Source organism: Aspergillus vadensis (assembly GCF_003184925.1).
Source record: "Aspergillus vadensis CBS 113365 unplaced genomic scaffold BO88scaffold_19, whole genome shotgun sequence".
Lineage (NCBI taxonomy): Eukaryota > Fungi > Ascomycota > Eurotiomycetes > Eurotiales > Aspergillaceae > Aspergillus > Aspergillus vadensis.
In genome coordinates this window covers 724,673-740,941 of record NW_020292057.1, presented here as the reverse complement: position 1 = coordinate 740,941, position 16,269 = coordinate 724,673, and the positions used below count along the sequence as shown (strand labels likewise).

General features: G+C 51.8%; 6 protein-coding genes and 1 non-coding gene across 7 annotated transcripts; 4 read left to right on the top strand and 3 right to left on the bottom strand.

Annotated features, from left to right (window-relative positions):
- Nucleotides 1-1,234: 1,234 nt before the first annotated feature.
- Nucleotides 1,235-3,397, top strand: BO88DRAFT_369814 (putative oxalate decarboxylase). Its single transcript, XM_025704156.1, has 8 exons — nt 1,235-1,641; nt 1,719-1,808; nt 1,926-1,941; nt 2,000-2,171; nt 2,234-2,301; nt 2,388-2,508; nt 2,567-3,071; nt 3,139-3,397. The coding sequence occupies exons 1-8, from the start codon at nt 1,347-1,349 to the stop codon at nt 3,288-3,290; spliced, it is 1,419 nt and encodes a 472-aa protein (XP_025560797.1). The 5' UTR covers nt 1,235-1,346; the 3' UTR covers nt 3,291-3,397.
- A 313-nt stretch (nt 3,398-3,710) lies between these two features.
- Nucleotides 3,711-5,618, bottom strand: BO88DRAFT_467344 (cytochrome P450; the record flags this gene model as incomplete). The annotated part of the gene is made up of 7 exons (XM_025711517.1): nt 5,412-5,618; nt 5,215-5,347; nt 4,953-5,144; nt 4,736-4,884; nt 4,438-4,682; nt 4,173-4,375; nt 3,711-4,026 (listed from the first exon to the last, which is right to left on the bottom strand). The coding sequence occupies exons 1-7, from the start codon at nt 5,602-5,604 to the stop codon at nt 3,711-3,713; spliced, it is 1,431 nt and encodes a 476-aa protein (XP_025560796.1). The 5' UTR covers nt 5,605-5,618.
- Nucleotides 5,619-8,104: 2,486 nt separating this feature from the next.
- BO88DRAFT_437045 (Kha1p) lies at nt 8,105-11,159 on the top strand (the record flags this gene model as incomplete). The annotated part of the gene is made up of 4 exons (XM_025709599.1): nt 8,105-8,318; nt 8,370-8,786; nt 8,838-9,500; nt 9,555-11,159. Exons 1-4 carry the CDS (start codon nt 8,211-8,213, stop codon nt 11,157-11,159), a joined length of 2,793 nt encoding a protein of 930 aa, XP_025560795.1. The 5' UTR covers nt 8,105-8,210.
- Nucleotides 11,160-11,274: 115 nt separating this feature from the next.
- Nucleotides 11,275-13,058, bottom strand: BO88DRAFT_392711 (MFS general substrate transporter; the record flags this gene model as incomplete). The annotated part of the gene is made up of 1 exon (XM_025705075.1): nt 11,275-13,058. One exon carries the CDS (start codon nt 13,056-13,058, stop codon nt 11,406-11,408), a length of 1,653 nt encoding a protein of 550 aa, XP_025560794.1. The 3' UTR covers nt 11,275-11,405.
- A 311-nt stretch (nt 13,059-13,369) lies between these two features.
- Nucleotides 13,370-14,346, bottom strand: BO88DRAFT_445370 (uncharacterized protein; the record flags this gene model as incomplete). Its single annotated transcript, XM_025710206.1, has 4 exons — nt 14,141-14,346; nt 13,823-13,953; nt 13,611-13,744; nt 13,370-13,523 (listed from the first exon to the last, which is right to left on the bottom strand). Exons 1-4 carry the CDS (start codon nt 14,190-14,192, stop codon nt 13,370-13,372), a joined length of 471 nt encoding a protein of 156 aa, XP_025560793.1. The 5' UTR covers nt 14,193-14,346.
- A 561-nt stretch (nt 14,347-14,907) lies between these two features.
- On the top strand, nt 14,908-14,981 carry BO88DRAFT_t198. Its single transcript has one exon. It is a non-coding gene; the product is annotated as a tRNA-Val (tRNA).
- A 366-nt stretch (nt 14,982-15,347) lies between these two features.
- On the top strand, nt 15,348-16,063 carry BO88DRAFT_90554 (uncharacterized protein). The gene is made up of 2 exons (XM_025713248.1): nt 15,348-15,772; nt 15,836-16,063. Exons 1-2 carry the CDS (start codon nt 15,529-15,531, stop codon nt 15,946-15,948), a joined length of 357 nt encoding a protein of 118 aa, XP_025560792.1. The 5' UTR covers nt 15,348-15,528; the 3' UTR covers nt 15,949-16,063.
- The last annotated feature ends 206 nt before the right edge of the window (nt 16,064-16,269 follow it).

Below are 16,269 nucleotides of genomic sequence, written 5' to 3'. Positions count from 1 at the left end.
CAATCGGAAATCCCAGCATAGCCCAAAATCAAATCAACCAAGATGGTGCAGGCCGCTCACCCAAAACAAGGAATCCCAGACGCCATCGACGTGTCCTTCCATGCAGCACGGATGCACTTTGACAATCAAGCATTGGACCAAGAAATTCTCCGCACGCGGGGCACCGCCACTGCCATCCATTCCCAGCATCATCTTCATTAAGGCTGTGCGTCGGTGAACTAAGCGATCAAGCAAAAAAACTTTGATTCTATGGAATCTTCCTCCATACGAGACCCGAGTATCGGTTCTGCCTATCCATCATGATTAAAAAAAGAACCGTATACCCACATCTTCGCAGTTGACTGCTGTCACCAAAGTCAATATCTACCCGGGGATTTAAGAAAAAAGAAACCAAAATAAAACACAAAACAAAAACAAAACAAAACTCAGCACTCGCAGAAATCTGCAACTGCAAGATGCAAAAAGGCAGCCAACCACAGACCAAACCCCCATCGAATGTCCCATCCCTAGCAAGGTACCTTCCCCTACCGTGGAGCCACTTTCAACGCTAGCCTGGCCTTCATTTCCAGCCCGTCCGGTCCGTTCATCAATATTGGACAGAAACGAACAACTGCACCACCACCATCACCGGATATACCCTCGTCCAGCTTGCTGCTGCCTTCGCTCTTCTTCTTCGATTGCTTTTTTTGCGCTGTTCCAATCAACCCAGCCCCGCATGCAATCGCCGTTTCCCGTGCCACCTTTTTGGGCGGTGCGTGCCAGCTGGCTTCTCCTTTGGCTTCTCACCAACCCTATGGGGCTATCCTCATGACCCGCGTAGCAGCCCCATTTCTCTTTGCTGACTCGTCTTCTCCAATTCCAGTGAGCCTGATACTGGATTGACTTTATCCAGATCCGCTCGGTGCATGAGGGGAAAAAGCTAAAGCTTGCCGTCATGGCTCGGCTATGCGTGAGGGGGCGTGGACAAAACACTACATCTGACTATCCACAATCCGCGGAGTGGAGCGTGGGCTGGTTCCCTCGGCGTGCTTGCTTGCTTGCTTTGACTGCTGTCTGATGTCTGCTGTCCGTCTGTCTGCGCGCGGATGGGCATCGATCGATCAGGGCGAAAAGCCCGCTTCCGTGGCCGGCCGTGTAGCCCGTGGCCTCTTTGGGTCTGTTGGCCGAGACCAAAAAAGTTATAAAGACCAGGTACGGAGCCGGATTCTTGTTTCACAATCAGACTTCAATTCATCAAGCAAGGATACCTTCCAAAGAAAGCAATTCAGCCAACAAGCAAGACAAAACGAAGCCGCAATCATCATATAACAAAGACTCCTTCCTATTCATTTTGAGTTTATTTCATTATGAAGCCATCTACTCTTTACTCTTCTCTACCTTGGGTCATCACATCCATCATCACGGTAGCTGTTCATGGCGCTCCTACAGGGACGAAGTCGAACCCTCCCCTACGAGGCTCCGAGAACTTGCTGGGTTACTCGGCCTCCAACACCGTGACGGACCAGTCCACCGATGATATTCCCTATGTGCCTGTGCCAGGACAGACAGATACCGCTGACCTCGGCGTGTACCTGGACTTTGAAGATGTCGAGAACCCGCAACCGGTCCGCGGAAGCACGGGAGGAACTGACCCTGGCCCTCGTATGTAGTGTCGATCCATGGAACCAGACCAGGCGTTTGGTTGATCTGCAAATGATCTCATCTCACCGGACAAATAGGCAACGACTACTACGATCGGATCAATAGCGATAAGCTGGCTCCTCCGGGTACGGACAATGGCCAGACGATCAATGCCCAATGGCCTATGGGTGAGTTTATCTGTCTTGCCTTTTTTTTCTTTGCTTTTTATCGTTTAGCCCCTTTATTTGCTTTTTCGGTAGAAAAACTTTAATGAGACAAGAACAATGGCTAACAATGGGGGATAGGACTAAGCCATAATCGGTAAGCCGACCTGCCCTTGCTGCAATGCATGTTGTGCTCTATACTAATTGGAGTGAAGACTGGGACTGAATGAGTCTGGATGGGCTCGGCAAGAGAACGAGGTGGTGATGCCGGGCGCGACCGAGATGGCTGGAGTGGATATGCGCCTAGAAGCAGGTGCTTATCGGGAGCTGCATTGGCATGTGGCATCGGAATGGTCGTTGGTGTTGAACGGATCGTGTCGGATCGAGGTATGCAGAGAGAGGATCGTGACAAACCAGTTTGTTTGCCAAAGCTAATTCTTATCATTCAGGCCGTCAACGAGAACGGACAAACTTTCGTCGATGACGTGAGCGCTGGTGATGTCTGGTTCTTCCCTCCGTAAGTTTATCGCCCCAATTCCAAATCATTGTCCCCTTTCATGGGGGTGCATTGATGGGGATGGTCGGTTGACTCACTCCTTACAGCGGTGTTCCGCATTCCATCCAAGCCCTAGACTCGGGCGTCGAGTTTCTCCTCATCTTCGATGACGGTTCCTTCTCTGAGGATAATACTTTCCTCGCCACTGAAGTGTTTGCCCATCAACCGGTACCCCTCACTTGATTTACCCAAATTTATGTATGAGCTTGACTTAACAATACTATAGCGCGAGGTCCTCGCCAAAAATTTCGACCTCCCCGTTGCCGCTTTTGACGACATTCCCGAAGATGAACTTTATATCTTCCCCGGCACTCCGGCACCGCAGAATATCGAGGAGCAAAATGTAACTGGCTCTGCAGGCGTCTTGCCCAAGTCTCAAAGCTACTCGTACCACTTCTCCGAGCAGCCCGCGCACGAAGTGCAAGGCGGATCTGTCAAGATCGTCGACTCCCTCACCTTCCCCATCTCCACCAACACGGCCGCCGCGCTGGTGACAGTGCACCCAGGTGGCATGCGCGAAATCCACTGGCACCCGAGCAGCGACGAATGGACGTTCTTCATCAGTGGCAAGGCACGCGCGACCCTGTTCACGGCGCCCAGCACCGCCACGACGTTCGATTACCGCCCGGGTGATGTAGGATACTTCCCGCAGAGCAACAGCCATTATATTGAGAACACGGGAGATGAGGATCTGGTGTTCTTGGAGGTGTTGCAGACGGATCAATTCAGCGGTAAGTCATCATACCCTTTCCCTCCATCGTGAAGAATTGAGAATGTCAGTACTGATGGAACATGCAGACATCTCATTGGGCCAGTGGATCGGCTCCACGCCGAAGCAGATCGTCTCGGATACGCTGAACCTGCCGCAGAGCGCGCTGGATCGGTTGAAGACGGAGAAGATGTATGTTGTGGCTGGATCAAATGAGACGGATGTTGCTGCTACTGCGTAGTAGCTGCTATTTTGGGATGTTTGATGATCTTTATGATACTGATGACTGGACATACTGTAATGGGACATATTTGTGGTTTTTGTTATGAGGTTAGGTAAATCTCTGCGATAGATTTAGTTTGTTAACTCAGGTTTATTTTGGGTATGATCAGATAACCTACTAGTGGAATGTTTATAACACTGTGTAACTGACTCGCTAGTCTGAATACTTGGCACCAATCCGGGTGGTTTGCTTTGATCCCCATTCTCCACACCCATACCATTCTCATTCTTTCCCCGCATTACCATCTTATAGTACTAATTGATTTATGGTATAGTTTTAGTACAGCTGAGACTTTCCTTTCGATTGGTATCAACTATAGACCATGATACGAACAAATAATAATATCATAACCACCAAAAGATATACTATGCACGAAAACTAAACCTCCCTAATAACCCCCTCATGCCTCTGACTCCTCGCTTGCACCCTCACCCCATCCAGAACAGGATGACTGACCACCCCAGGCGTAAACCTCACCTCTCCCCCCTCACCCTCCAGCGAAATCCTCAAAGCACTTAATACCATCCCAACCGACACAAAAACACTCGCATCCGCCAACACCCGTCCGGGACACACTCTCCTCCCGAACCCAAACACCCATCCTGACGGATCAGGCTGGGGGTTCTCACCTAGGAACCTCTCCGGATCGAATTTCTCGGGATGGGGGTAGATGTTTGGATCGTGGGTTATGGCCCTTCACAGCACCAGTTAATATCCAGATTACACTAAAACAATAAGAAAGGAAAGGAAGAAGAAGAAGAAGGGATGTACCATATATTCCCCATTACCACCGCCCCTTTGGGGATGGAATACCCATTATACACATCCCCCTCCACACACAGATGCGGTAATCCCATCGGAGCAACCGGATACCAACGAAGGGATTCTTTCACGATGGCGTTGATGTAGGGTAGTTTCTCTCTGTCGGAGAGTTTAGGGAGGGTGTAAGGGCCTAGGACGGTGTCGAGTTCAGCTTGCGCTTTGGTTTGTATGTGGGGGTTTAGGGCCATGCTGAGGATGAAGGTGGTGAGGGTTGATACTGTCTATACCCTATTTAGTTACCTAGGGGATAAAGATGGGATTCGGATGGGATAAGGGATCTTACTGTATCAGCCCCAGCTAAGTACAGTGACCCCGCTGTCCACTTGGCTGTGAATTTTTCCTCCGCTGAGAGGGACTTTTCCTTCTTAGTATCCAGGAGGTTGCGCAAGTAAGATGGAGGCGCTATTCCGGATTCCATCTGCTCCCGTACCATCCGGTACGGCGTCTCGATGGTGGTGAGGAGCTGGGTCTGCCAGGACTGGGCCTTTTTATGGAAAGAGAAGGGGAGCCAGGAGGGGAGGTATTTCACTGTCCATCTTTGTTAGTATCACCAACAGGGGAATATGGGGGATACTACATACAACCAGGAACCAAATCCACCATCCACGTCTGACTCAGCACTGCTGAGAATGTCTCCATTGAGTCGTCCGCCAAATCGACTAAATGGTCCCTCCCGTGCGGGTTGATGTCGTACCCGTACGCGATTTTGAGGATGATGGCGCCAGCTTCCCTACACACACATTATTCAGTAGTCCCTTTTTGATGTTAACGTGAAAGAAAAGGAAATTGGGGATATACGTCTTCAAATGCTGCACCCACTCCCCCGGATCATCCAACATACGACGTAACAGCCGTCTCGCTTCGAGTTCCTGTAGTGAATTGAACTTCGATACTAGGGTCTTGGTTCCTAGGATCTGGTGCAGGGCTTTACGGTATAAGCGGAAGCGTGTATTGTAGGGTTGCATGGCGAGGGTGTCGTTCCATCCTATCCTGTTCATTTTATGTTAGGGGTTGTTAGGGTATGGAAGGGTAGCTTGGGGGCGGGGGGGTTGGGGCTTACATTTCACCGAGGAAGACTGATCTTGGTCGGGAAGAGTATTTGAGGGAGTGTTTTTCGAGAAGTTCAGTGGTTATGTGCGCATCGTGAAGGATGATGATGGGTTGGCCGAGAATGGTCACGGAGGTTATTGGACCTGTTGGGGGTTGGTTAGGGCTTGATGATGGTGGTGGAGGTGGCTGTGACGGGGAGGTGGTTACCGTAACGCTCTTTGTGTTTCATCCAGTGTTGCCATTCTGGGGTATCCGGAGGTGGCAGGTCGGATAGATTCCCGACGACAGGCTTGCCCTTGGGTCCAGGGGGAAGGGAGAGGGAGGGGGATTGTTGATAGACAAAGAGGTAGAGGGATAGGAGGGCAAGGCAGGCAAATGCGACCGCGATTACAATACTCATGGTGGGTTGGGATATTGATAAGATGAGGAAGTGCGGGATTAGGAGATTGACATCTGGTTTATATTCTGACACGGTGGGATCATGCAGCTAGTTGTTAGGCTGGTCGTGGCGTCGAGCCAGCCGAGGTTTTCGATGGTGAGGTGGAGTCATTGTGGATAGTGGACACAGCTAATGATAAGCATTGAGGATCATTGGTGTAGAAAGTTATTAGTGAACGCAGGACGGGACACAGCATATTCGATCTGCCAATTGGTGTTGTTTGCTATCGTTGGAATGATTTTCGTATTCCACGCCCGAATCCCTAGTTTGATATTCGGCTCTGTTACTATACTGTCCTACGCTGATTTTTGGTGCTGCCCTGTTGTGTGGCAAGGGACCCATATTTATTGCGTAGCTCGTGTCACTAGCATCATGCATGGTGGTGGTCGGTGAGACTAGCAGTGAAGGTATCAGCTAGACACTACATTGGATGACTATTGAATGTGACACAGGAGAGTGTGTGGGCAATGAATGCCCTGTTACACTCTTAAATAATGTCTATATAAGCTCGCCCAAATCGATGCTTGCAACCCCTTCCTTTTCCCCTATCTCCACATTCCTCCTCCTGTATCGTCTTCCCTTTCGGGATTATAGTGCACATAGCTTTGAAGGTAGCAATAGTTCACATGCTGGCCTGAATATGCCTCATAAGAGAAGACCATGTTCGGCAAGATGAACAAGCTTGTCTAGGTCTATACCCACAGTAGAAAGGGTTACAAATCAGATGGTCAAGGTCTGTAGTGACGACAGTATGGCGAGATTTATTGATGACAATGTCCCAATTCTATGCCAACCTTCTAATCAGTCCATCTTTGGTGATACGTGGTGAATAAATCAAAACATGTTTCTGCTTTACGAACCATCGCTTTCTAACATCAAAGGCTCAAACCCTATTATGTTCATTTCAGAGTACGGCTCTGATACACTGATACCGACAAGAATCTATGCCTACTGAGAATACCCCAGATCTTGGAAAAGGGATATGTTGTTGGTCATTGATTAACACCCCGTTAAAACCTGCCAGGCACGCAGCCAAAGTCCGGTATTATGACCGCTATATTGTAACCCGATTGTTGAACCCAAATGAGGCTGTTATATCTACTCTTAATCCCTGGATAAAATGCCCGAAAACGCGCGCGGCGAACTTTGAGCACCATTTAAGGTGTTCTGGGGCCCCAGAAGAACCGGTGAACGGAGTAGCAAAACCCTTTGGAAAGAAGGCACATGATGAACCCAGAACCCCTTGTGCCTTTTTACCATCGTCTATGACCTTTGGGGGGAACCTTGGCTCTATCTCAATTATGTCGAAACGACGGGGGACCGTACCAGCCACACCATCCGCTTTGGGTGGCTATCAGGTAGTCACTGATGACCTCCTTGTCAAGGGGACATTCTGTCCATGGGATGCAGAAAATTATGTTTAGCTTATCAATAATGTAAGAATAATCATTACTGCGGTTAGCTTGCAGAAGGCGCCTATTGATATAGGTGGTCCTAAAACAGACCAAGACATAAGAGGTAGATATGTAACCAAATAGTTATCTCAAGTTTCGGTCAGCAAGGGACGTTAGGCGTGGTGTTTCAGAGAAATGGCCGATTCTTCAAAGCTTATAAAACCGGTGGATTGAGTGGAACTGCTTTATCGACCTAAAGGACAGATGGCTAAAGGATTTAGAAATCGTCGCAACCTACGGGACCAAGTGCGATGGCAAGATATCGACTCTCGAGCATAGGAAGTCGAAAACCCGCATCGATGACTACTTCAGATATCGTGTAGATCGGTAGATCGCTATTCACACTTCAGCTGAGTCCGGTGTCCTTCAGCATGAATGCAAAAGCGGTGCAGGTGCCAATCTGGGATGGCTCGGGGTCTTTGCTAAGCGCAGCAGGAACTTTAGGTTGGCTGTAGTGGTTTGTCTAGATGTCATTAGTTAGTAGGTACCACGGAATAATTTAAATTAGACGATGTGTCGTTAGAACCAGCTTATTCGATCAGATACTCCCAGCTAATATTCCATATAATTACATTGGATGCTAATTTGAAACCACTTACTCAGTCCTTGACACTCCTTGTCTCATACTATTGATAAATAGAGTCTAGAATACTGGACGGAATCGGAAATAATGTTCGGCTGTCATCGTCAACCCTAAGCGACCCGGGCGATTGCCGCCAAGCACGGACCAGACTGTGCTCGGGCCAACCAACGGATTGGATTCCCTGCTCGCACAGTTGCTATTTTCCTTTATTGACGGCCAGGGGAATGCTGGACTGTGCCGCGCCACTGAAGGATGACTGGCGGTCTAGATGGTCGGTGGCTGGTTGGCATTGAGTCAAAGAAGTGGTGAGTTCTCGTATTCAACCCCGGATTCATGCCAGCCACGTGGACCCGCAAAGCCCCGATCCAGAAAAACTGGGGCCTCCACCGCATCCCCCCTCTCCATCTGTCTTTGTCTTCCTTCCTTTTTCACCCCTTCATTTCTAATCTTCCGCCGTGCTGCCACTTTATCCCTTACTGTGCTCTGCGTATACCCTCTGTAGACCTTCCTGTAGCCTACGGGCTGACATCATGTCCTCCAACTCTACCACCAAAGTCAAGGCTCAAGGAGGCATCCTCGAAGGCAGCAATCCGGCCCACTATGACTCGTCTAATCCCATCGTCATCTTCATCATTCAGGTGGCTATTCAAAATCAAGTCTTCTGAATTTCTCACAGCTAACCCCACCAGGCCGGTATAATCATCATCTTCTGCCGCCTGCTGCACTGGCCGCTCTCCAAGATCCGCCAGCCGCGCGTGATCGCAGAGGTCATTGCTGGCGTCATACTGGGTCCGTCGGTAATGGGACGTATTCCCGGCTTCACCGATGCCATATTTCCGACCGCGTCTATTCCGAACCTGAATCTGGTCGCGAATCTGGGGCTGGTGCTGTTTCTATTCCTTGTTGGGCTGGAAACCAACCTTCGCTTCCTAGTCAGCAACTGGCGTGTGGCCGTTAGCGTGTCTGCTGCTGGTATGATTCTGCCCTTCGGACTGGGCTGTGCAATTGCCTACGGACTGTACAACACTTTCCAAGATGAGCCTGGCACGGTGGATATCAACTTTGGCACCTTTTTGCTTTTTATCGGTATTGCTATGGCTATCACTGTAAGCTGCTACATAATGGGAAGATCGTCCACATTGCTAATCACCTGTCAGGCATTCCCCGTCCTGTGTCGTATATTGACAGAGCTCAAACTTCTGGGAACCAATGTCGGAGTCATCGTGCTCTCAGCCGGCGTTGGAAACGACGTCGTCGGCTGGATCCTGCTCGCTCTGTGTGTTGCTCTCGTCAACGCAGGCACTGGGTTAACCGCACTCTGGGTGTTGCTCGTCTGCGTGGGCTATATCCTCTTCCTCACCTTCGTTTTCCGACCACTCTTTCTGCGCTTCCTCCGCCACACGGGCAGTTTGCAAAAAGGACCCAGTCAGTCCGTGGTCGCCATCACGCTTCTCATCGCACTGGCCTCCGCCTTCTTTACCCAGATCATCGGCATCCACGCCATCTTTGGTGGTTTCATCATCGGCCTGCTGTGTCCCCACGAAGGCGGCTTCGCTATCAAACTAACCGAGAAGATCGAGGATCTCGTCGCGGCGCTTTTCCTCCCTCTCTACTTCACACTCTCCGGCCTCCAAACCGACCTGGGCCTGCTCGATACCGGCACTGTCTGGGGCTACGTGGTCGGCATCATTGCCATCGCCTTTACGGCCAAAGTAGCCGGCGGTGCGATCGCCTCGCGACTCTGCGGCCTCCTCTGGCGCGAGAGCTTCTCCATTGGCGTGCTCATGAGCTGCAAAGGTCTAGTCGAGCTGATCGTCTTGGTATGCCCCATCCCCTTCCCTCATCCCTCTACCCACCTCCACTAACCCACCCAGAACATCGGTCTGCAAGCCCGCATCCTCAGCACCCGTACCTTCACGATGTTCGTCGTCATGGCCCTAGTAACCACCTTCGCCACCACCCCTCTCACCGTCGCCCTTTACCCAAAATGGTACCAAGTCAAAGTCGAGCGCTGGCGCCGCGGCGAAATCGATTGGAAGACCGGCAACCCCATCCCCTCCGACGCCCGCACCGACAGCATCGCCCTCGCCAAAGAACAGCAGCGCGCCCTCCCCGTCCGCAAACTCCTCGTCTACCTCCGCCTCGATGGCCTCTCCAGCATCTGCACCCTCGCCGCGCTCCTCTCCCCGAACAGACCCCCACTCCCAAAACAACACCCTGACACCCTCGCGTCACCTGACCCCGCCGCAGAAGAAACAGCCACTCCCACCAACAAGACTGAAGAAGAAGACCAAGACGAAGACCAAGATCCCAAACCCACCCTCCAAGTCCACGGCGTCCGCCTCCTCGAACTCACGGACCGCGACTCCAGCGTCATGACCGTCTCCGAACTCGACCAACTCCATTACCCACTTTGGGATCCCGTCGTAAACACCTTCCGCGCCTTCGGCCAATGGCACGATCTCTCCATCGTTGCCGGCGTCTCCGTCGTCCCCGAACACTCCTACGCAGATACAGTGGTAAGCATGGCCCGCGACGACTTGACGGATCTGCTTCTTCTCCCTTGGAGTGAAACGGGGTCCATGTCTGAACATCATTCACTGGATCTCGCTTCCGTTCTTGATGACCCGATCGCGACCCGCTTTGTAGCCTCCGCGCCGTATACGGCGTTCGCGGAGAGTGTGTTGCGCAATGTACGGTGTAATGTGGGGTTTTTGGTTGAGAGGACGCCGAGGAGGAGGAATAATGGGCGTGGACTGCGTGATAAGCCCTCGCTTGGGGGACTGAGTATACATAGTGGGAACTTGAATCTGGGTGGGGGAATTGGTGGTGACAGGGGTCTTGCGGTGGTGCCGACGACGAGGAAGGCCCATCATATCCTGTTGCCGTATTTCGGGGGCAAGGATGATCGCTTCGCGGTTAGGTTGGTGCTGCAGTTGATTAGGAATGACCAGGTTACGGCGACGGTCGTGCATGTTGTTACTGGTGGGGGTGGGGTTGCGGCGCCGAAGGCTGCTGTTGCTGCTGGTGTTTTGGGAGGGGTGAGGAATAGGAAGAAGGATAGTGGTAGTACTAGTAGTAGCAGTGGTGATGGTGGTGGTGGTAGTGGTAAGAAGCGTGAGGTTGATGAGTCGGATGCGGTGTATCTTGCTGCGCTGAGGGATTCGTTGGTTGAGGAGGTGGCGGCGCGGATGGTGTTCAAGAAGTTGGTTCTTGCTGGTGGGATCGAGGACAGTAATAGTGGGGTGGTGGATAGGGTGGTTGAGCATGTGAAAGGGGAACTGGGGAGATTAGGGTCTGGCCAACGGGCTGGTGGGTTGGTTGTTGTGGGGAGGGGTAGTGTGGGGGTGGATACAATGGGGGATGATGGGGATGAAGATAAGGATGGGGGGAGAGGGGTGCTGGGGCTGCTGGGGGAGAAGCTTGTCAGGATGGGTGGTGGGGATGTGTTAGTTGTTCAGGCAAGGGATTCTCTATGAGATCTCTACATACGATAATGTCTCGATACCCTTGGTTTAATTTAATTTACTTTGTTTACAGTGAAGGCAACAGTCATGAATATGTTCATGAAAATTCTTTTTTTTGTTTCAGAGTGGGTAACATATATACTTGGTCAATCATAACACCCGACAATCTCATATATACACATCAATAGTAGTATCTATCCATCCGAACCGGGGACAGACAGACCGACCATAGATCAAGGGGAGAGGGACGTAAGACATTTACACACCCTGACCAGCAGAGTCGTTGTGGCCCTTCTTCTCGCCATCACCATGCACAACCAGACTAGCGAGCTTACTCCTAGCCCGGAGCTGAGGTCCGTACCAGAACAGCACGTAGGGGATAAGGGTCAAGGCAGAGGCAATCAGAGCCAGGATCAGACCGGCATACTGAGAGCCGACGTTGTGGAAGAACTGGGAGGCGAATAGAGGGGACACAGCACCCAGGGTGTTACGCATGAAACCCTGACCGGCGATAGCAGAGGACGAGCTCTCGCCGTAGCAATCGGAGGTGAAGCTGTAGCAGGACTCGAAGATGAAGAAGATACCGATGGCGATGAGGACCAAGGCGATGACGGGAGCGATCCAGGGGAGATCGGCGTACTGGGTGAAGGAGTAGATGAAGAGACCGATAGGGAGCCAGACAGCGCCGTAGAGGGCACCGTAGAGACGAGCCTCGGGGCGAGCCTCACCGATCTTAACAAGAGACTCGTACTTGCGGATCTGGAAGAAGTTGAGACCGAAGCCCATGGTGGTACCCAAGCAGAGGGCGATGTAGGGGAGGCCGGAGACACCCTCGTTCCAGCCCTTCTTTTCTTGGAAGGTAATGGGGATGACGCTGAGGAAGAGGAAGGTCAGGAACCAGGCGAAGGCGATCCAGAGACCAAAGGCGAAGACGACGGGTTCGGTGGCCAGCATCTTGATGGCCTTGACGGAGGAGTTGTGAAGCATGGTCTTCAGGGAGGGGGCTTCAAGGTCGTTCTCGGTCACGTAGCGGTCGTCACCGGTGTGAGTGCGGAGAGCCTTGGCGCGCTTGCCGAGGGCAACGCTACCGCGGGTTTCGGGGAGGAAGAAGAGGATGACGAGGCCGAGGGGGATGTTGGCGAGACCCTGGATACCCTCAACCCAGCGCCAGCCCAGAGCCTGGTCAATGAAGCCGGCGTAGATAGGGGCACCGACGGTACCGAAGATGGCGATGAAAGAGAAGGTTGCAACGGGGATGGCGCGGTCCTCCGGGCGGTACATGTCACCGAAGGTACCACCGACCAGGATGGTACCGACACAACCGAACAGACCGAGCAGGGCACGGCAGACGAGGATGGTGCCGATGTTCTTGCCCAGGGCGAGACCGATGAACATAATGGCGAAGCAGAAGTAGGCGCCGGTGTAGACGACACGACGGCCAGCCAGTTCACAGAAGGGGGCCAGGAAGAGAGGAGCCAAGGCACAGGTGAAGTTGAAGAGGAAGAGACCGAGTTCCGCAATTTCTTCGGAGGTGCCCAGGTCGGAGGCCATGTCGCTGATACCGGAGCTGTAGGCTGTTGTGGCGAGACCGATGAAGAGGGTCATGAGACAGAGAAGGGCGCTGATGAAAGCCTTGTACTTGGGGTCCCAGTTGAAAGGGTTCTCCTTGTCTCCCGGGACGAAGTCGAGGACAATGTATTGGTTGCCGTCTTGAACCATGCGTTGGGTGACGGTCACAGGGAGGTCGAAGTCAACGGTTTGGAGGGGGCCATCTTGGGCCGAGCTCTCGTTGACACCCTCGAGATACTTCCCACCGGCCACGCGACCCGACGCCGTTGAAGCAGTCACGCTGGAGGGGCCGGGGGAGGCATTCTCCGTATGTGTAGAGAGGGCGGGTTGGGACTTGTCCATTTTGTCCATGTTGAAGAAGAGGAGGGGAGGGAGGAAAGGGAGAAGGAGGAGTGAGAGAGGAAGTGAAAAGGGTCAAGAATTGCGGGAGATGGGGGAAATATAAAACAAAAACACGGGGGAAGGGGGCAAGCCCGCAAGCCGGTTCAAGTCCGTGGGTGTAGACTCCGGTTTTTCCCTCCTGTCGGTCCACCTGCGCATAAGCGATGCTTCGAAATCCTTCTGGGGTGCGTCATAAAGTCGGGGTGGAAACTGGACGGTGGCCCCGAGGCTGGAGAAGTCTGACTGCCCTGCACGAATGATGCTGGCCAGGGCTAGGCTTGTGGACGGTTGTTGTCCACTTGTCCTGCCTCCGCCATCCAGGCATCACATTGTGGTTCAAGTGGGCCGCAAACTCTGCGGTCGATCCATTCTGGATCGGTTGATTTGGGGTCTGAGAAACCTCGGGGAAACTTGCCCATCACCTGCCTGTTCCTTGTCGGATCAGATTTTTCATCTTTCGGAGAGAAAATATCTGCAAGCGATATAATCTACGTTGGAGAACTTTCCCTAAACATTTCTTTAACACTGATATCTCCTCCTACACCGTACAGACAGCTCTCATGCCCATATCCCTTACTGCGGGAGGGAAAGGTTGATCCTCGGAACTCGCCCGAGATCAGATCCATAACTTGGATCATCGGCCAACCCTAAGCCAACCGTCAACCAGTCGGCATCCCGAGAAAGGCAAGTCAGCCGTCGGGCCGACTCGGAGCCTTGCCACTCACTGGGTCCATCCCACGCTTTTCGGGGACGGTCTCGGGTTGACCTCGGGGAAAAGACCTCACCGCAGCTAAACCGGGAAGCAGTTGCAGCAAGTCGTATGCACGCTGTGTCTCCCGTTTGCGCACCACGCCGACTATCCCCAGTGTCAAGGGTCAGACCGGTAATGATCGTGTGTCTTCTCCAGGATTATCAACAAACTTAGCCCGCCTCCAGACTCCAGACTGTCAATCCTTATATGGCTGTTCGCCGGGGTGAGCTAGATATCCTTGTAGGATTCCAGAACCTCTGGCGAAATTAATCAACTTCGGTTCAACTGAAACCTCGTAGTCTACAGAAAGCGTCGGGGCCCACCAGTCCAAAGCAGTTAGTCATGAACAGTAAACGAACCAGCTTGGACTGTGCCGACCAAGCCGGCTGACCTGCCAGGTGATGCACCTGGACCACTCTGGATGCGTGTCTCGCGCCTCGCGTAGAGCTGATAGTGCTAGACTATAGCGTCAATCTCACCCTTTATCCGGCATACGTTTAGCCTAAACTCGTGTTATTTGCGCTTCACAACTCTGACAGGCAATGCCAGCCGGGTAAGTTTTGCTGCGCTGATTGTTTGGCAATTGACACGTATGGGATCAGAGCTCCACAGCTCCGAATAGCTGCCAGGATTTTCGGGTCGGGATGGAGAAGTGAGGTTGCAGATGGTTGAGCCACTGAGGTGTGAGGCGCCGAGTTCATCCGAGTCAGACACCGGTCAGCATCGTGACGGCATGCCGTGTATGCCGTGCATAAGACGGAGGCAGTTGCCGTCGCGAAGGATGCCGAACTATTGCAACCGGCTCGGATATGGAGTAGACAGTGGCTTGGGAGATATGTCATAATAGGGGTAAATCGGCATCTGAGGTGGTGTTCCATGGCAAGCATGAGTGGCCTGATGTAGGAGAGGATATCATAGCAACGTTGATAGATGGGTGCCGAAACCTGTAATGAAGCCGTGGTGTGAGGAGAAGAGAGCAGCCAGAAGCCGCAGTGGTGAGACCCTTCATCTTGAGCGTGAGAACATAACTCCAATTAGCAAAAGCAAACATCAACAGCTGGCTGGATGGTGTAGTTGGTTATCACGTATCGTTAACACCGATAAGGTCCTGGGATCGAGCCCCAGTCTGGTCATCTCTTTTTGCCCGTTAAATTTTTCGGGGATCTATCGCTGGTCTTCCGTTTCCGTTCTCATTTTTGAGTTCGACCTTGCCACTCCGGGACTAGCGCCGAAAAATATGCATACTGCAGATAAGTCTAACCATGTTGGGTCTCCACCCATTGCACCGCCCTCGGAGCGAGCGCCAGAAGTGGTCTAGTGCCATTCAGTTCTGGTGATTTCTGCACGATTTCTGTTGAATACAACCATCCAATATCTCTCTCCCTACGTCATCTGTGGAAGAAGAACCACGGACTTGAAGAGAACAGAAACCACGTATGAGGCCAAGGAACAGGGACAGGGACAGGGACAATCAGGAGACACCGCTTGTTCCCTGTCATCGTCCTCCGTCTCATCATCATCATCACGATCGCAGCAAAGTTTCAACCTTGTGGTGGCTCCACCGACGTTGCAGTTTACCCCATTTAGAAACCCATACGATCTCTTCATGATGATCATTCATGCCCAATATCGAACCTGCCTTTTCGTATCGGTTGATGCGGCCAAGAAGAGGCCGAGCATATGATGCGTACATCACTCAAGCAACCTTGCCCAACATCCTCATTACCTCGGGGTTGCCTAACCCTGATTGTTGTGCTTTTGATTTTCAGATCCCGCACTGTGCGATGGTCCCGTATGGAAGCACTGTCAGTGGAATTCTGGTCCATCGGTGGCAAAACTGTCACAGATTTCTCTCTTGCCCTGTACAGTAATGATGTGATATTATTCAGCACCCAAACCACACTTCTCGGGTGCTCATTCATAGGTTAACATAACTTCAAGGTCTACCCTTAATCAACTCCCAACGGTACTAACAGACAATCTATAGTGCAAAGCACAATGAATTTGCTGATAGTGGCTCGACACGATCTTGTCCCAAATTCTGGTACTACTGGAGTGGTATTGATAGTTTATCCATCGTCTAGTTTGCTGGGGCTTTGAAACCAGGCAGATGTATATCTTTGAAACGATTTGTGGAGATGATGGAGCACTTCGAAATTTCACCTCGAACCCACAAGTTCGATCGTGTCCGATGCGGGATTTATCAAAACTCTCACTGACTAGCAAACGAACCTAGTGTTTCTCTACTTGATATTCTGTCCACTCAACGCGTGCCAGATCAGATTGTAGAATGCCGAACTGGGTACTAGGGTGGACTGTACCATGAAGTCTAAGTACAGGCACCTAAACCATGTCGAGAATGGAAGGTATCATCGAGATAGAAAGCAGAAAGATGTTCGTTAACAAAGTTTGACTGGCTAG